At 41.6% G+C, this 19,513-nt stretch overlaps 1 protein-coding gene across 1 annotated transcript in view; it reads left to right on the plus strand.

The window, feature by feature from the left end:
* The window catches only part of lrp1bb (low density lipoprotein receptor-related protein 1Bb), a 297,754-nt gene that overhangs the window by 97,145 nt on the left and 181,096 nt on the right, over nt 1-19,513 (plus strand). Inside the window, exon 3 of the mRNA XM_080478884.1 lies at nt 14,563-14,700. Within this exon, the coding sequence (XP_080335010.1) occupies nt 14,563-14,700 (138 nt within the window). The remainder of the gene's footprint in view (nt 1-14,562; nt 14,701-19,513) is intronic.

Raw genomic sequence — 19,513 nt, forward strand, 5'->3', positions numbered from 1 at the left:
ATCTTGTTTGCACTGCTTTTTTTTTTTTTTTTTGTAGCAGGAGAAGTGAAGTGATACTTATGAGACTTTTAATTCCCCTTTTTCTGTCCCTCTACATTTGCTGAAGACCTTAAGCGCACGTCCTCAAGCCTGTGCCATCTGTTCTTCCAGAAGTTTTGGTTCGACGGGATGAGACATAACAGATATTTTGCGTCTGCACCTCTCTGTGCACTCAGAAGCCGAGGCACAACACGCTATCAGGAGTCCCTGTGATTAGAACCGTCTCCTCCTGACATAAATGTGATCGCTGTATGAAAGAGAACTCGTACTTTTTTTGCTCTTAATATATCATTAGCTTCGATTCACTTCTGCGCCTGCTGCGTTGGCTCTGCGGTTTAACACATTTCCATATGTTTGAGTGTTTGTCTCTGGCAAAACCATCAGTGTGTGAATTTTGTTGCGTGGTGACAATCTTGTATCCACACGACGTCTCATCCTTGTCAGAGCAACGCACTGGGAGGAGCACATTACCGCTTTGTCTTTGCTCTCTCAGCCCCCATCTCAGCAGCTAAGCTGCTCTGACACGTTCTCCCTTTTGTATTCCCTCCTGGTACGAGCGCTGTAAAGGACAGCGTCTCAGCTTGTCACCCTGAGAACCGAAGAAAAGAGCATATTTTATAACCCAACATGCTTGCTGTCATGGAACCGGTGTGACTTTTAAATACTAAAACCTACATTATTTCCCTGCTGCCGTGGCAGAGAACAATGAATCACCGTGACTGATATGAGCTTCGACCCAAAGTACGCAGTCGCACATGCTCACCACCACACCCAACGAGAATAATGTCCTGTAGTCATTAAGAGTGGATTCATCTTGGAGTCATGCAGTGGCCGTGATTTAAATCAGTGTAAATAAATCACAATAGCTTTTATTTAACTATTAATTACAAATAATGAGTGGTTTAATAGATGGTGAATTAAATGAGCCTCTTCCCATAGCCACTCTATAAACATAGTCATAGTTCAATGATTATTTCAGGGGATCTGAATTGCTGCCAGAGGGTATTTAAATTAAAATACATGTCCTCCCAATTGCGGCGTGTATTATACTTTATCCATGATCCTCATTAAAAAGCCTCCCAGCCAAAGAAGAAAAAAAAGAGACTTATTTACTGGCTTACGATCCATTGATTTACCCTGGAGGCCACTGCAACAATCTGGGCCTTGGAACTCATTATATTGCATGAAATATAAAGGCAGAGGTCAAAGCCTTTCAGTGAATCTTTTATAATTTAATCGAGAAATCCAAGGCCAAGGCATGTGAGAGCAGCTCCACTTCATCAGAAAAAATAAATAAAATAAAATCTATATATATATATACATATATATATTGTCCATCAAAGAAAATTAATATTTGATATACATCTCATTGTTATAACATAAAACACGATTAAAACAACCTACACAATAAAACATTAATGTTTTAATCTTTCAGCATGTCTTGTTTATAATGTTGATGATCATGAATAGTGTTTTTAGTGGCCGTGTCCTTGCTGGAGGGACCCTGCAACAACGACTCTGTGAGCAGAGGTGAAATACAATTAATAGTGAAGAGGAGGTGAAGGGTCATGTATGATCGTGTGGGCTTTACATCAGGAATGTGGAGATCTGAAAGAGAAGGCTTTCGTTCTTGGACACCACATAAAAGACCATCGTGATGCCATTGACAGTAAAAATTGTTCAACGAAACAGTTTACATTGTAAACTATTCAACTACTGTTTGACAAATGTGCAGCTATTCTATTTCGTGTTGTCTTTGTTATACGGAGCACAGTGGTGTTTGTCACAGCTTCTAGAAACAATGCTTTTCTGATGCAATGTCTCGTTCATTACCTCAGGGTTTGAATGGGTTTGGCCAGAGTCACTTTTGGTTTGTGTGGGCGCTCATACTGATAACCTGACTTCGAAAAAAAACACCACGTTCCCTCATACTGGCCCAAGGCAAATATGCTGAGTTAACAAATACCAAGGGAAGAAAGTGGAGCATTTAAAAAGCTGAAAGCGCGAGATAGTTCCCTCAGGAGCTGTTGTGGGGCAATTAGTATCGCCTTATTATCCAAAGGTCTGAAACACCGTGTCCTGTATGCTGGTCATTTTTCTGTGATATTTTGCAAATTAATACAGCTTTCACTTTTCATATCTTGTCCTCCATTCATATATCTACAGGGACTGCGGGGGGGAAAAAAAACAAGCTAGAAAACTATAATTTTGGACTCAGTTTGTTCAGTTCAGTTTGTCGCGGATGTGCCCATCTGTCCAAGGAAAGGTTTATTGTTTGCTGTATTGCGTCCTCCGCTCCACAAAGACATTGCTTCCTAAAGCAATTGCAGAGTAAGTAAAATCCACAACGCTCATTTGGAGCAACAAAGGAATTTAGTTCAGCAGAAGGTCACTCGAAGGCTGTTACGGTGTGGGATATACAAACGTGATACGGGGCTGTTTTTAGCATTAAAAGCCAACAACAAAGAAGTAATGAAAAGCGGCACCTATCCCTTAAGGTAGCATTTCATGAAATTGTGGTCTGCATGCTATTTGTCGAGGATATATCGCGTTCTCTCTTCGTTAAACTTTATTTGTTCAGAAAGTCTTTCTGAGATCAAGAGTTCTGTGGAAGCGAGGCTAGAGAATAAGCGGCGTGCAGTACCTGCCAGAACATAAAAAAAAAGGAAAATATTCACTCAAAATAGTCCCACTCACACACTCACTCGCACTAATTAAAGAAGTCACAAATACATTTGAAATATAAAAGTTTTGAAGCTTTTAAAGTCTTTCAAAGAGACAAATTTCAAACCGTATGAGGCACAGTGTTGGAAGATCGTTGTGAATCCACCAAATTAGAATGTGTTCATTAAAATAAAGTACTGTTTTGGTCCAAACACAAGCCCGCCTTTTTTTTTTTTTTTCCCCTTGGAAGAAAATGCTTATTGTCTTACAGAATATTCAGGGTCTGATATTGAGCTCCTAATGCTATGCTAAGTTGAGCATTAAAGCGTCTCGGGGGCCTCAGAAACAAGAGGAAAATGTCAAATGCAATCTGCGGCCATCTGACAGAGCAAGTTAAACAGGTGTGCGTAATGAACAGATCTTTGTTTCTAATAATGTATTCCAGTGCCTCTGGTTGGTAACACCAGATATGGTACGTGGACTGCAATGTGGCAGTGCAGCGACGGGGAGTGAACACAACATGATGCCATGATAACAACTCATTCAGCCGAGGATGAAGTGTGTACACAATTGTGCATTTGTTCCTTTGATGAAAGTATGCCACCCTTAAATTGAACAGTGTTCATTATACTCCTAATGAGATCATTATTCTCAGTGAATATTGGTTTTAGCTGTTCCAACTACAACATACTGTATGTATTATTCATTTAATGCTGCTCCCAAGAACATTTAGACTACAACATTTGCATAATAGTTGGTCAAAACAGTGTCTGTAGTGACTAATTATGTTGCTGTTTTTTTCCAATAAGTGATAGATTTGTCATTTCACCGTTTTTTTTTTTGTTTTTTTTTTCTTTCATGATGTGCTGCTTTGGTCCATTGTCCTGAGGGGGTTCATTTCGCCCAACACACCAGTGTATTGATCCTGAGGTGTACAGTGCGGATAGGATGTCACATATGCCAACACCTGATCTTATTCCACTGTGATGTGGAATGAAACTGGGAATTTCAGTGAGAATACTTATCACATAATACACATAATTCACAGCATGTAACAGACTGCAAACATAAAGGGAGTCAGAGGGGGTCTCTAAAGGTGGACACTATTATTGTCAAAAGTGTCTCTCGCTTCAGGATATGATCATCAATGTATAAAAAAATTTATCAAATAAAAAAAGGTCATTGGAATTCTGATACCAGTGGCTTGAGACAGACGAAATAGCATTGATATGCAGTGCAGAGGTGATTATATCAGGCTAAAATGACAACTGAATCCGATATGTACACCATTGTAAATGTTAGACGGATAAACAGATTTAATTTCAAGCTTTGGCAGATGAGGAAAAAAATCAATAAGGCCATTTATTTGAAAGTAGGATGACATATCTGCATGGATAATACCTTTTATGTGTGATGTCTGTACAAATTACACAAAAATGCAGTGCACTTAATTAAGCAGTACGCATTAATATTCTATTTGTGCCGGCAATCACAGTAAAATAAAGACGGATACAGCATTGCGTATTATGCAATAATGATTAAAATTGATTAATTTTTATCATCAATACTCCTATTAATGCTGCACAGTGGTGTAGAGGTCCCCTCACAATAACAAATCCCAGATATGATTCCGTGGGGAATTTGCATGTTCTATCTCTGCATGCTGATATGTTTTCTGGCATCCTCTCACAATATTAAGACATGCTGTTGCTCTGTAGTGGACCAACCAGGGTGTGCAAAGCTTTTTGCCCCATGTTACATCTATGGGAATATAGAGACTGTTGATACTGTCATACCATACATGACTAACTATCCATCTACCTACACTGCTTTATTTGACTTATCAACCAGGAGCTGGATGAAGACAGCATACATCACAGACAGGCTGTCAGTCCATCACAAAGCAACATCAAAGAGGGACCATATTTACATACCCTAAAATGTACCTACTGAAAACCAACACCTGCACAAGTAGAACATGCAAAACTCCTGAGAACAGCCTAATTTCCCCTTTAATCGTGCCCATCTTGATTGCTTTGGTGCTGCGTGTAGTTGTCCTGGATACGATAAGATGATATATGCCAGTCGTCATAAAACACCGCAAAGCTACAGACTGACTTTTTGAATCACTGTTTTTTGATTTTAAGAATGAGACGTATTTGCCAGCAGGTCAACTTTGACACAAAAGCGACTTTCAGCTTTTCTGAACTTTTAATCATATTCACACACGTCAAACAGTGTTTACCAATGTATCACATAAGGCCAATTTAGCTCAAGGCAGCGATACAAACAAAGAAAACCAAAAAAGCATACCCACCAGGAAGGAAGCTGCTTCAGATTGCGCTCTGCATGCTTCTTGGATGCTTTGTATGATTTGGTTAGTGTTAAATGACTTGCCCATTGAGCTATTGATGCTGAAAGTCAGCGAGAGCGAGTTTGGAAGTATGAATAACTATTAATTTCCAAACGTATTGGAAAAAGAAAGCAAGCGGCAGCAGGCAATGATAGCTGGAAGCTGAAAAAAAAAATGAGCAAGGTTCAAGCAGAGTTACAAAATACTCGAAAAGGGCAGAAAACACACAAGCAATTGAACTGACACTCCGTGATAAAGTGGTTGTGTGTGTGTACCGCTGGTGCTGCTTAGAGGAATGGGAACGGGTTAGCAGAGGGCCAGGCAAGGCCAGGTGATGCAACAGGTGGGAAAGCAGTTCAGGAGGGAGTGCCTGCTCTAAAAGACTGCATGATTGAGGACAAAGGGCCACAGTAACTAAACTGAATGGATGAAGGGAATACTTTCCTTCTGTTGTCTGTGTAGCGCATGAGCTATTTGGAGTTTTGATCTGTGCAAAGTTATTGCCTTGCATGTCTGCAGTGGGACAACTACAGCAAGAGTAGTTCAAATGTCAGGGTTGCAAAAGGTCACACAATAAAAAAGTCATTCTTTTAAAGAGCCTCCCTGTTAGGACCACTGCATCTTTGAAAACGGGAGCATGCTGTGGAGAGCTGTATTTTACATTTGGTGAAATGTCTCTGAAGGTAGGGAAGGCTGCTCTTGTTTACGCGGATGCACTTTATCAGCCTGGAGTTTAGCAGTTTGCTTTGTTGCCAAGGAACTGTTGAAAGTCTCAGCGACGTACTATGGCTGACGCACTTTCTTTGTGACAAGCGGTGCCTACATGCAGCCAGCGTTCGACCGAAGATTGTGCGCCCTGGAGATATAATGCAAATCCAGGCACAAACAGCCAAAGCAGTCAAATCGAGCTGAGTTTTTCGGAGGGGGGGGGGGGGGCGCACGGATGATTCAACTGTAGTGCTGTTACATGACTGCTTGAAATATATCACTCTGTTCCATCAGTCATTTAAGTGAAGCCGCAACATCACCGAGCCCCAGCAAAGGATAATCCAAACCCTCTCGGAGATTTAAGGATGACAACAGTAATGACTTCACCACCGACAGACTACTTGTCAAGGTGAAGAGTTTCCATGAATTTTAGATGCCTCTGCTCTCTCCCACACACACACACACACACACACACACACACACACACACACACACACACACACACAGGCACAACTGAAATATTCATACCTTTTACACTTTATGGTTATTCTTCCACACCAGTGACACAGCTTATGACCTCAAAGTTGTTAACAACATTGCAGTACTTCTGAAAACTTCATCTATGTCATTTTTCTTCCTTCTGCTTGTCTACAAGTCTTGGAAACTCTACACAGCAGCCTTGCTATAAATCCTACATGAAGCTTGTCTGGCTAATGTGCTGACGAGCAGTAAGTATTTACCCTACATGGCCCCTTTGACCTCATCAACATCCAGATTTAGGGCAGGGAAAGTTGCTGAGTGACCTCCTCACCCTTCATACCACTAATGCCAATCTGTAGAGATCAGCCCTCTTCCTGGCCGTCGTCTAAACCAGAGTTCAACACAAGTCAGACATCTGAGTCCACAGGATTGATGACCTGGTTTTTTCCAGTCAGGAATGGAAAATGAATGATCTTTCAACAAATGTCTCAAAAAAGGTAAAGCAGGAGTGACAGTGAGAAGCAGGACAGAAAAGGAAGCATGCAAACTTGAAAGGCGAACAAAAAGAAGAGACCGAGCCTCAATGAGAGAACCATAACTTTCATCATTTAATTGTTTCATGTAATTCAGTGTACCTTTCAGGTTTATGAGGCGTCACGTTGGGGATTACACACTGCAGTCTCTGCTGACTGTCAATGAGAAGCAAAGTGACGGCTTCAAATCCGAGTTGGATAAACATCACACACACACACATAAATCCGATTGGAAAAATGGTATGAGCTGTCACATGCATTATATTTTTGGATGTGTCTGCACCTGGGGCTAATTATCCAACTCAACTATAGAGCCTTCTTCCGGCTCCCATTTGTAATTTCATGCTTGTTTATGGCTGGTGGCACCCGCACGTATTGTAATTCCTCACTTGGAGCTTTAATTAAAAGCCTTTGGTCTAACCGGCTTGTGTCTTCGTCCAGTTTTGCGGAGGTGAAATGAAAGACATTGAGATGACAGCAGTGATAAGAACTGCAGAATTATTTCTTGGCGGTATGGTGCTAGAACCACATGAAGAGGCAGACTATTTTTTCTAGCCCACCGTTGGCAGCTCCGTGAACAGTCATTGCATTAATGCTTCCAGTTTCCTCAGGTGCTTTGCCCTGTGGGATGGTGCTGTTGTCCTTCTTGTGTTTGCTTATCCTGGGGATCTTGTCTTCTGTTCGGTGTAGCTCCTCGACTCTCCACATTGGATAAAACAAAAACACCCAACCTTTAAAGTGAAGTAACTCGTCAGGGAACGATCTGCCTTCTCCGCGAGCTTTTTAGTCTATCTTGAAAGACTTTACAAGCCCCACACATGCAAACAAACTGGGGCGTGTTAATGAATATGGAGGGTGATTTGGTCAGCTGGCAGGTTGCCCTCGCTGAGGCTCCCTAATGAATTTACCACAGTGTTTGTTCCAGACTGCTCCCTTTCTGTGTTTTCTTTCAGTTCAACTCAGATGCAAGTGTTCAAAGTGATTCATGTAAAAAAAAAAAAAAAATCATTACTTGGACTACAGTCGGAGGGTCACAGCGCAGACCTCTGCCATGTGTTCCTTCCTCTGGCAATCTAAAACTTAAATTATGAGTGCAAAGTTTGCATGACCCTCACGGCCTCTATCTCCACTTTGTGGAAAATAGGCCTGGCTCAAAATAAAGGGAAGTCATCCACAAATAGCACAATTGTTTCAACCCAAACCAATGAAACCTTTTAGTAGTTTTTTTTTCTTTTTTTTTATGATAACCGCCACTCGTCTGCACATGAAATAGCTCAACCTGTGCAAAAAATGAACTCTCGTTCATGCATTTTATTAGTTCACACTCTCGTTCCTATTTTCTGTGGCGTTATTCTCCTACAATCTTGTTTCAAGGCCTGGAAGAAGCTGGTATCTCTCCTACAGGAACAGGGTCACTGAGTGCTTTCCTCTTTGACCGAGAACAGCGTACTGTCTAGCTCCGTGAGATTCACCCTCAACAATGCAGATGTGATGCAACTTGTAGGAAAATACATAGCCACAACTTGGCTTTCATGCAAATTGGTGTGCGTGCCAAAGCTAATGCTTTCAGGTATCCGACTAGTTAATAGACTGTGAAAACTGTTGCCTTGGTATTGGCAATGGCATTACAGGTCGTGTATGCTGTATTATGACTCTCAGCTTGTGTTGCTTTCCATGAAAATCTACAACTTTGACAACTTCAGCTCATTCATTTTTTGTTTGGATTTGTCTGAAAATATATTTATCCATGTATTCATTTGGGTAAAATAACCTGCTTAAGATTGGAAACTGCAAATAGCAGCTAATTTCATAATAATTTCCGGATTCTCTTCAAAAGAGACTTTTATAAAGCCATTATGGGCACAACATTGTTGATGCCTTAGGTCAGGCTTCTTTGATCATGAACTTTAACCATAAATTAAGGAAATGACATCATTATTTCTAAAGAATACGATAAATCTCTATGCTTAAAAGTTCAAGGAGCCATCCCCCGCTGATAGGTTCTCCCTTTTTTTTTTTTCTTTTTTTTAGGAATTCGTTATTTCCCACAAACTGGAAGTGGCTCAGATTACCATGATTATCATAATGAACAGAGCTGTTGAAAGTTTCCTCCAGAAGCCTCTCATTTTATATTAAATAGAGGTATTAGTTTGGCCCAGCTGGTCTCTCTCATTCATTTGAGAAGTATGCAAGTAATACCATGATTTTTAATGAACTTCCTCTGAAAAAAAAAAAATCCAAATCTGTAGTGCGGTGTTTATTGAAATCACATTGCACATAATGAGCTTTCTGCTCTGTCCGGGGTTGTATTGTAAATTATGTGCTGATGGTTGGCAATATTGTCCAAGAACTATTCAGAAGGCCGCATATTACAGAAAACATGGAAACACTGTGCATTCTGAGCATCTATGAATTGTTTTGACACGCAACATGCATGTGACAACATGCCAATACATACAATACGCTATTATTTTTATTGTTGACAATTAATTTGAAACACTTTTTTCAATCATGGGCATAATGTTGGATGGTCATAGATGTGCCTGCTTTGAATGGACATTTCTATTAAAAATGTTTGTTTTCATTAGCTCTTCGACAAATGTTAGAAGGTGCCATTGTTGCCGCTTATATGTATGAATGAGAATAATGTTGATGCCACCTTTGAGTTTGGCTGTGTTGGAATTGTCTTCACTGTGTAGAGTTTGCATGTTCCTCCGTCTGTGTGTGCAGCTTTTCTCCCACAGTCCACAAGCATGTGTTTGAGGTTGATTGGCATCTCCAAATTGCCTGTAAGTGTGTGACATTGTCTGTTCCTCAGTGTGCACATTGTGATGGATTGGTGACCGGCTGAGGCTCAGTTCCCCTGTAATCATGGATTGGAGTAGCGAAATAGATAAGATAGGTGGATGGATGTTTGCTCATATTATCAGAATGCAAAGAGCTCTGGAATGATAAATGTTATTGTTTTGAACTCAAGTGGAATTTAAGTAAACATTTTGTAGACTACCACTGATTGGGGCACAATCTTTGTCGTCGTGGATCTGCACTTCGTTTTAATTGACATCACAAACCACTTGTTTGTGCACATACACAATATCAGTAAAATAGCAGCAATATGTTATTTACATCGTCAAACAGCTGCTCTTTGGTTAAGTTTACGCACCAAATCTATAACATAGTACAAGGTCGGGGGTGTTAAACACATTATAGTTCAGGGGTCTACATACAGCCAGATTTTATCTTGATTGAGCCAAGCTGGTAAAATAGTGCCATAATAACCTTTAGGTTTAAAGTTTGTCTTTGTTGTGGCGATATAATATCTCTTCTTTTTATTAGGAATCCAAATAATTATGACCAAAAATGACAATTTAACGATACTGTCTGGTGCAAAATACAGTGAAATATCACAAAGACTTCTCCTATCACTATTGCATTATGTGTTTTTGTTAAAAAAAAAAAAAAAAAGGATTTTTTTTTAACATTTTTTTGAGTAGTTTGGCAGGCTGGATTAGAGCCTCTTGCAGGCCTGTTTTGCACACAGACTGACTTAGATATATATTATACTTTCCGGACTATAAGTCGCTCTAGAGTATATGTTGCACCAGTCCAAAAAATGTGTCATGAAGAAGAAAAAAAACAAACACAGTCGCTCTGGACTATAACATTTCATTTCATGTCACATTTATTTATTTCACACTCATAGTCTGGAAAATACAGTACGGCAAAGTGATGATCACATTAATTAATGAAAGCATGTCTCAAATAATTTTCAGCACCGCTCTCCTGGTCCCATCTCTACCTGAATAAACTCCTTTTTCATTAGTCTGACTTCTGTCTTATTTACTACAGTCAGTAAATGTCACCTGGCTAGAAGTCCTAAGCAGTTCTTTCTTTCTATTGGCACAGTTGAGCTCCTCTTAAAGGAAAAAGGATAAAAAAAACAACACAAAACTTCATTCATTGAGCCTATATTATTCAATGCACTGATGTTTGTGCAGTTTTAGTCAACAGAAAAAAAAAGTGTCATCAGCCTTGAAGGTGTATCTTTTCTTTTTTCCTGATTACTGCTGCACTTTACATTTCAACCCAAGCTCCTTTTCTGCAGACCCCAATACTTTTTTTCATGGCAAACACTTTTGGGGGGTGTTTGTGTTGTTTGTGCTCTCTGTGTCACTGTCATGGCTTACTGGGAGACTTAATACAACAGAGCCGTCATTATTGGGAATAATTCCTCTCGTGCTGTGACAGGTCAAAATGCCAGGCAGTGGAAGCAGCCTGCTGCAGGACACGTATACAGCCACTCTCAGCTGTGCTGCAAAATAAATGTGCAGCATTTAAACTAGATGGGAATGTTTTTCTTTTTTTTTTTATCTCTATAGTTTTCTTATTGTAAACTAAGACATTAATAAATATTGATGCACTACCTAAATGCTTTCCTCTTTACCTATATAAGCGTAATAGGTTTATTTTTTTTTTTAATTCTCTCTCTTTTAGCTCTCCACTGGGAATACATGCCTTCCGCTTAAGGTGTTATGATTAAACTGGTATTTAAGTGCGCTTGCCCATTTCATCTGTGGACATTATTCATTTATCAAACCATTTCTTGGACCGCACAGCTTCTTTCGAAAATGATTTATGATTCATACTTTGGGAATTATTCTACACAACAGGGACTTAGTACAGTTTGCATGTCTTCTTGTTCATGTGCAATTTTTAACACATGACTCAATATCAATGGGTACTTTGTTTGGAAATATAAAAACAAAACCTGGTGTGTCATTCATCATTCGCGTGAGCCATTTTTTATTTTTGTTTTCTTTTACTATACTTATTTATTTCCTCTTAGAGAATAGAGTAATGACTAAATCTGCCTGTACTCGAGCGCATACAGATAAGGAGTTAGGAAATGTAATACACAATAATGTGTTTATTTATGGATAAAGATGCTTAAATGGGCCAGAGGGAGATTCTTTTTCATAGGTGAAACTAAATATATGATACTGCTGATTTTGCCAGACGAACTGAAGGTCTGTGTCAGAGGAAGATTTTACATGCGGGGCATTGTTTTCAGGTGTCAGTAACACCCTGGAATGGGAAGCAAAGAAGAGAGAAGCTCCTGTACCACTGTCAGAGGATGAATTACTTGACATAGCGCACCATCCTGTATATTCGACTTTGAGCAATCATCCGGTATAGTACAGTAGTTTGGGAATTGACGGAGGAATTCTGAGCACCTCAGCCGTTGAGAGACCATCTGTGTACCCCTGCATGACAGATCAGAGCCGCTGAATATTCATGCACCATCCCTCCCCTTATCACATTAGATTAGGACCCATGTGGCGAGAAAGCAAGGGGAAAGGCTGACAACACGGTTACGTTGTCAGGGACCCTTACAGCTGGGTGTTAAGTAGCACATTTGCCAAATGGACACCAGGGCACTGAGTTGAATGTTGTGTGACAGAGTGCTCGGTTCGCTTCGAGCTTTAAAGCTGTTCTCTGCATTTGGCAACTACTTTCCCCCAAATACTGTAACTTGCAAACGCTGATCCAAAAAAAAGATAGTTGACATAAACGGAAAGTCTGAGATCTTACACAGAAAGTGTCCAGTATTTCTTTAAGCTTTAAAAAAGTCATTCATTATACCATGCGAGTGTAATGACTGAATATGACTGATAATAAACAAACAAACAAACAAACAAACATAACACTCCAATTAAAATAAGTCATGCATTTTGTGGCTCCAATTTTAGATATTTATAAATTGTCTATAAATACAACCAAAGCGTTGAGCTCAACGTGCAGCTGCGTCCTAATACAAGATGATCTGGCTTAGCTGATCAACTAAAGCAGGAATGTAACAAATATGTCATATATGTTCCACAAAATGACAGAGCAAATCAGTTTCAGAATAAATGATACATTAGACGCGTACATTACATTTATTTATTGTGGAAGACTAAATAAACTATGATTAGTGATCTTTCTTTGTAATGTGTATTCATGCCATGGGAATACAAAATCGCAATATTTTACAGATGAAAAAAAAAAGTGTGATTAATCATAAACAATTCACAAGAACTGTGTGAATAACTAATTACAAGCAATTAACCCTCTCACAGAGGAAAAAGCACTCTATTATTTTGAATACTGAATCTCAAACCACAAGGACAACGGCATCATTTATGTATGTGTTTATTTATTGCAAATCATATAATTCTGACAATATGGCAGTAATTAACAGCATTGAATTGAACTTTGCAGTAATGCCTCTGGTGCTCTTAGGAGCAGCCTAAATTGTTGGCTTTTTTTTTTTTTTTTCTCTGATCTTAATTCCCACTGTGGCCTTCGCATATGCATCCCTTAGTGAACCCACTAATATGTTAAAGACAATTCCTCAGTCACCTTGAAAACCTTCATTGGTCCTTATCGCTTGCATATAAACAGGATAAGAAAAACAACCGTAACATACTAATAACCTCAATTAACTCCTACCAACAACATATATGAATAACACAGTAATAAGCAAAGGCATTATCTACTACAAAATTACTATGCTGATATTGATTTTACACTGTAACAAATCAGGAAATGATTTAGATATCTACCACATGTATTTTCTTATTTTACATACAAAGCTAGAATGGATCATAACTAGATTCTGGTATTTGCTGCTTAATCACAGCACAGATCCTAAAGTCTGCCCTGAAACTAGAGGAAAATTTGAAAGGAGTAATGTGTAAGACATTTTGGAACCCAGCAGATGAAGCTGCCAGATTGCTCATGTATGAAATATGAACTCCCAGAGACAAGGTCACTTATATTTGACTTACCAAAATGTGCTGGAAGCCAAGACATATTCATTAAAGAAGAAGATCCCCTGCCACCGTTTTCGGGCAATAAAATACTTGGGAGGTGAAACTAATGCGAGTCATTATTGTGTCAATAACGACGCACATCCACTCGTCCACATATCCCCCTCTGTAAATCTGCAGGGGCTGACAGCCTTCTTTGTAATAGCCACATTAATTGCGGCATCTCTTACCTTCCAAAGTGGAAATGGATGCTGTGAATAGGTAATCGCACAGTTGAGACGGTCCAAGTGTGCCGGGATGCGAGTTCGTCGCGAACGGGAGAACTCTGGGGATTGTTGCAGATCTCATCACATGGGTGATAAATCTCCCCATTAAATGCCCGGCAACGGCACATTGGTAATTGATATCAATGGAGTCGAGGTGGCGATGTGACACATTTACAGTGCGGGTGTACTGGTCAGCTGTGTTTTATGTGCCCGCGCCGCCGCCACATGAATGAGGGTCACCTACGTGCCTCATGAATCCTTAAGCAGCTGCTCGCCGCCGCTCGCCTGGCTGGCAGCGAGAGCCGGGGCACTTTGTTACAGGACGTCACCGGCGTGGCAAACATCTGCTGTGTGTAAAGAACAATGCTATGAAGTATAAATACATTTGCATATGCATGGGTTCGCCTTCTAGAGGTCTAGAGGTATCAGCACTTTGAGGAAAAAGCCCCCCCCCCCCCCCCAGAAAAAAAAAAAAACTGTGTTTACCAGCAGAAAATACAAACAGTGATGACAATGAAATATACATATACATACATTTTCTTCCCCTCATGTGGCCTTTTTTGTTTCTCACTATGCATGCATCTCCATATGCTGAGAAAACATTGTTGATACTCCTTTGGTTTTTTTTGCAGTAAACATGAATTATTAATGCTGAAGTAACTGCTGTGTTTTTGACGGCCTCTCTCTCTCCCTTTTTTTGGCTCTAGGTGCACAGGAGGTGGTGATCAGATGTCCGCTCAATCACATACAGTGCGTGGGGACAAAAAAATGCATTCACTTCAACAAACTCTGCAATGGCGCAAGAGACTGCGAAGACGGGTACGACGAGGGAGTTCACTGTCGAGGTAAGAGTTAATTATGTTTTCATATCCTGCTTCTCTTCCGCCTTGGGTTTCACAGTGAATAAATTAATACGTATCCTCATTATCATGCTAATTAACCAGATCGTTTTCACCTTATTTGGATTATTAAGATTGTGGAATTTGCTTTACCATTTCAATTGGTAATGACTTTAGAAGCTATATAGCCTTGCAAAGTGTTATTACTTATTAATGGGCTTTGTATTGGAGGTGTATTACTGCAAACTTCAGATCAGAAAATTGAAGTTGAAGTTGGTTTTTAATTTATTACAACTCAATCCTCCATTGAAAGATATGAGCACATTGCGGCTCATCCAAAGTGATACGACCTACTGGCTGCTAATGACTATTTTAATTCACAATGTGGTTGTTTTGAGTGAGCAGTTTGGCCACTTGTTGGTTAATCTGTTTGCCAAGGTGACTTCTCGTCATCCTTTCTGTCAGAGCAGGCGAGAGACGCAACATGACAGTAACACCAGGTGTTGTGTTGTACACAAGTTTTTGTTGGCTTTTTTTTTTTTTTCCCCTCTTTTTTTTCTTTCGCGAGTATACCAAGCTACCACAGACACCTGGCTCCTGTGATAAGGCAACATTTGCCTCGTGATTGTTGTGGTCTTGGCACCACAGTAGCTCCAGTCTGGCAGAAGCTACAACCTTTCCTGACCTGTAAGACAGTTAAAGTCATGCTGGGCTTTGTCTCTGTGTGAGTGTGAGATGCAGGGAAGTGACAGCTTTTGATTCACGGCTGTGACGGGTCCAGAAGTCGCCTTGTTGGCACTGTGCTGAAGACTCACTGCAGTAGTGGGTTTTAGAGTCGGAGCGTGCCTCCCCCAGGGGGCGACAGAGGGGTTTGAGGATGGAACAACTGAGGGGAAAAAATAATAATAAAAAAATGTTACGGCATCTTCATGAGTAACTGGAAGGTGGGGAAGGTTCAACTTCAAACTCTGAAAAATATATATCTGAACACGGTTAAAGGAGGAAATTGGGCTCTGAAAACAAATACTTTATTTTTTTTTTGTTACAAAACTCCCTCTTGCTGCTTTTGTGAACTTGAATTGCCCTTTGTCTTCTTCATGTAGTCCACATATTTGAATGTGTGTGTGTGTGTGTGTGCATGCGTGCGTGCGTATGTGTGTTACATCGTCAACGATAGGTGAACATTTTAAGATATAGATATAGTTTAAGAAACAATGGATAAATGTGTTCTTAAGATACATTTTACCTCCTGGGCTTCATCTCTAGCACTTTCTAAATCAAGGTATGTTAACTCTGACATAAAACCTACGGCACTTTGGATCTCACTTTCACCGTCCCAGTCATGCTGGGCTATGTCAGTGACCCTTGTTCTTAAAGGGTGGGGCCAGTTTGCGCGTACTGCACTTCACCTTAAAGTCTCGTAGCGCAGGCCGAAGGACATGTCCACGTCACGACCACAAACTCTTAAAAGTCCTGTAGCGATGGGAACGGGGCGTAAACGGCAGGTGGATGATGTCACTGGAAGCCGTAGTCTCAATCCTGCATGCAGGCGGTTCGGTGTACTATGGCCGCTTGACTTCGATGGAGACGACGAAGTCATGAGGTGTCGTCCCGAGCGTCCAAGCAGCCTTTTCTAGGGATGCACTGCTTGCTCCACATGGAGAAGGGTCAATAAAAGGCGGCCTAAACAAAGCTTGTTTCCACTCGGAACCCAGTTGGCTAACCGCGGTCAACGGGCATCATATCTCGCGGTCGACAAAATAAAATAAAAAATCAAAAGAGAAAATACACGGTTACGCTCCCTCAGATGAATGGACTAAAAGTAGCTTGTTGGAATATCCGAACTATGTTAGATCTGAAAAACAGCAATAGACCAGAGCGTCGGTCAGCACTGATTGCTCACGAACTCTCACGTCTAAAAATTGATATCGCAGCTCTCAGCGAGGTGCGCTTCCCAGAAGAAGGCAGTCTTCAGGAACGTGGCGCTGGCTACACCCTCTTCTGGTCTGGAAAGCCTGCTACAGAACGGCGTCAGTCTGGCGTCGGTTTTATGGTAAGGACATCCATCGCCTCCAGGCTGGATAGATTTGCCCACTGGTCACTCGGACCGTATCATGTCCATGCGCCTCACACTCGACTCCCATCACCACCTCACTCTCTTTAGCGTCTACTCACCAACTCTTCTAGCAGATCCCCCAGAGAAGGAAAAGTTTTACTCAGATCTTCGTAGGCTTCTATCGAACACCCCCACTGAAGACAAAGTCTTGATTCTCGGTGATTTTAACGCCAGAGTCGGTCGCGATTCCGAAGCATGGAAGGGCGTCCTCGGCAGTCATGGAGTGGGCAAATGTAACGACAATGGGCGTCTGCTTCTCGAGTTCTGCTCAGAGCAGCAACTTGTCATCACCAACACTATCTTCCAGCAACGCGACAATCGTAAAACCACATGGATGCACCCAAGATCGAAGCACTGGCATCTCCTTGACTATGTGCTTGTCCGTCAGCGTGACCGGGTCGACGTCCTTCACACTAGAGTAATGCGTAGCGCCGAATGTCACACAGATCATCGTCTAGTCCGTTGCACACTTCGACTACGTGTCAAATTGAAACCTAGAAGTAGGGGGGGACCAATCAGGAAAAAGTTTCAGACTAGCTTACTAAAGGATCCTATCGAAAGAGAAAAGTTTCAATCCAGTCTTCAACCACGTCTCAACCAAAATTCTGATCCTTCTCCGGATGCACTCTGGGATCATATCAAGTCCTCTGTCCTTGAGACTTCAGAGGAAGTCTTAGGCTTCGCTAAAAAGAAAAATAAGGACTGGTTCGACGAAAATGATGTTCTTATCCAGGAACTGCTTTCAGAAAAGCGTTCTGCACATCAAGCCCATCTAGCTCAACCCTCTTGTTTAGTAAGGAAAGCAGCATTCCGTCTCGTATGCAGTAACCTACAGCGTAGGCTCCGAGAGATGCAGAACGATTGGTGGACCGATCTAGCTAAGACTACCCAGCTATGCGCAGAGCTTGGTGACTACAAGGGGTTCTACGAGGCCGTCAAGGGTGTGTATGGGCCAAGTCATCAGGTTCAAAGCCCTCTTCGTAGCTCTGATGGTCAGGAACTTCTCACCGACGGCACCGCCATTCTCAATCGCTGGTCAGAGCACTATCAGACTCTCTTCAATACCGACCGCTTCATCCAGGACGCCGCTATCAACCGTATCCCCCAAGAACCTATGAGAGAGGAGCTAGACGATCCTCCCACCCTTCAGGAGACAACTTGCGCTATCCACCAGCTTAAGTCAGGCAAGGCAGCCGGTATAGACGGCATTCCTCCAGAAATTTGGAAAAACGGTGGACCTGCTTTGCATACAAAACTCCATGAACTCTTCCTGTGCTGTTGGGAACAAGGTGAGCTACCTCAAGACCTCCGAGACGCCGTCATTATTACCCTGTACAAGAACAAGGGAGAAAAATCAGATTGCTCCAATTACAGGGGGATCACCTTGCTCTCCATCGCAGGCAAGATCCTTGCTCGTATATTACTGAACAGAATCATCCCGACAATAGCCATGGACCATATACCTGAAAGCCAGTGTGGCTTTCGTTCAAATAGAGGAACTACTGACATGGTTTTCGTATTACGTCAGCTGCAGGAAAAATGTCGAGAACAAAATAAGGGTCTCTTCGCCACCTTTGTCGACCTTACCAAAGCCTTTGATACCGTAAGCAGGTCGGGCTTATGGCTGATCCTGCAGAGGCTTGGCTGCCCTCCAAAGTTTGTTAATATGATTATGCAGTTGCACTTTAACCAGCAAGGTCAGATCAGGCTAAATGGGGAACTTTCCGAGTCATTTCCTATCAAGAATGGAGTTAAGCAAGGTTGTGTCCTTGCTCCAACACTCTTTAGCATATTCTTCAGCAGCATGCTGAAACAGGCCACTGAAGATCTTGAAGACGAAGACAACGTTTATATCAGGTATCGTCTGGACGGAAATTTATTCAACCTCAGACGCCTACAGTCCCGAACCAAAACCTTCAATCAGTTAATTCTGGATCTGCTGTTCGCTGATGATGCCGCTCTCGTCGCCCACTCTGAGAGAGCTTTGCAGCATATTACATCATGTTTTGCTGAGGCTGCCCAGCTTTTCGGGCTGGAGGTGAGTCTTAAAAAGACAGAAGTTCTGCATCAACCCGCCCCCCAGGACACGTATATCGCCCCCCACATCACCATCGGCAACACTGAACTAAAAACAGTACAACAATTTAAATATCTTGGCTGCATCATCTCCATTGATGCTCGCATTGATAAGGAGGTTGACAACAGGCTTGCGAAAGCAAATAGCTCATTCGGCAGACTGTACAAACGAGTTTGGAAAAACAAACACCTCAAATCCAACACTAAGATCAGTGTGTACAAAGCAGTTGTTCTTACCACCCTTCTCCACGGTTCAGAAGCCTGGGTTCCATACCGCAGCCACATCAGTCTCCTTGAACGTTTCCATCAGCGATGCCTGCGCACCATTCTAAACATCCACTGGAAGGACTATGTAACCAACACCAAGGTCCTGGAACGTGCAGGAGTAAGCAGCATAGAAGCCATGCTTCTAAAATCACAGCTTCGCTGGGCCGGACATATAGCTAGAATGGAAGATCATCGTCTACCAAAGATCATCATGTTCGGCGAGCTTTCGAGTGGTCACCGGGACAGGGGTGCTCCAAAGAAACGATATAAGGACTGTTTCAAAAAGTCTCTCAACATCTGTGGTTTAAACCCAAGCAAGTGGAAAACACAAGCAGAGGATCGAGTTGGATGGCGTCACAC

This window comes from Lipophrys pholis (genome assembly GCF_963383615.2).
Source record: "Lipophrys pholis genome assembly, chromosome: 13".
Lineage (NCBI taxonomy): Eukaryota > Metazoa > Chordata > Actinopteri > Blenniiformes > Blenniidae > Lipophrys > Lipophrys pholis.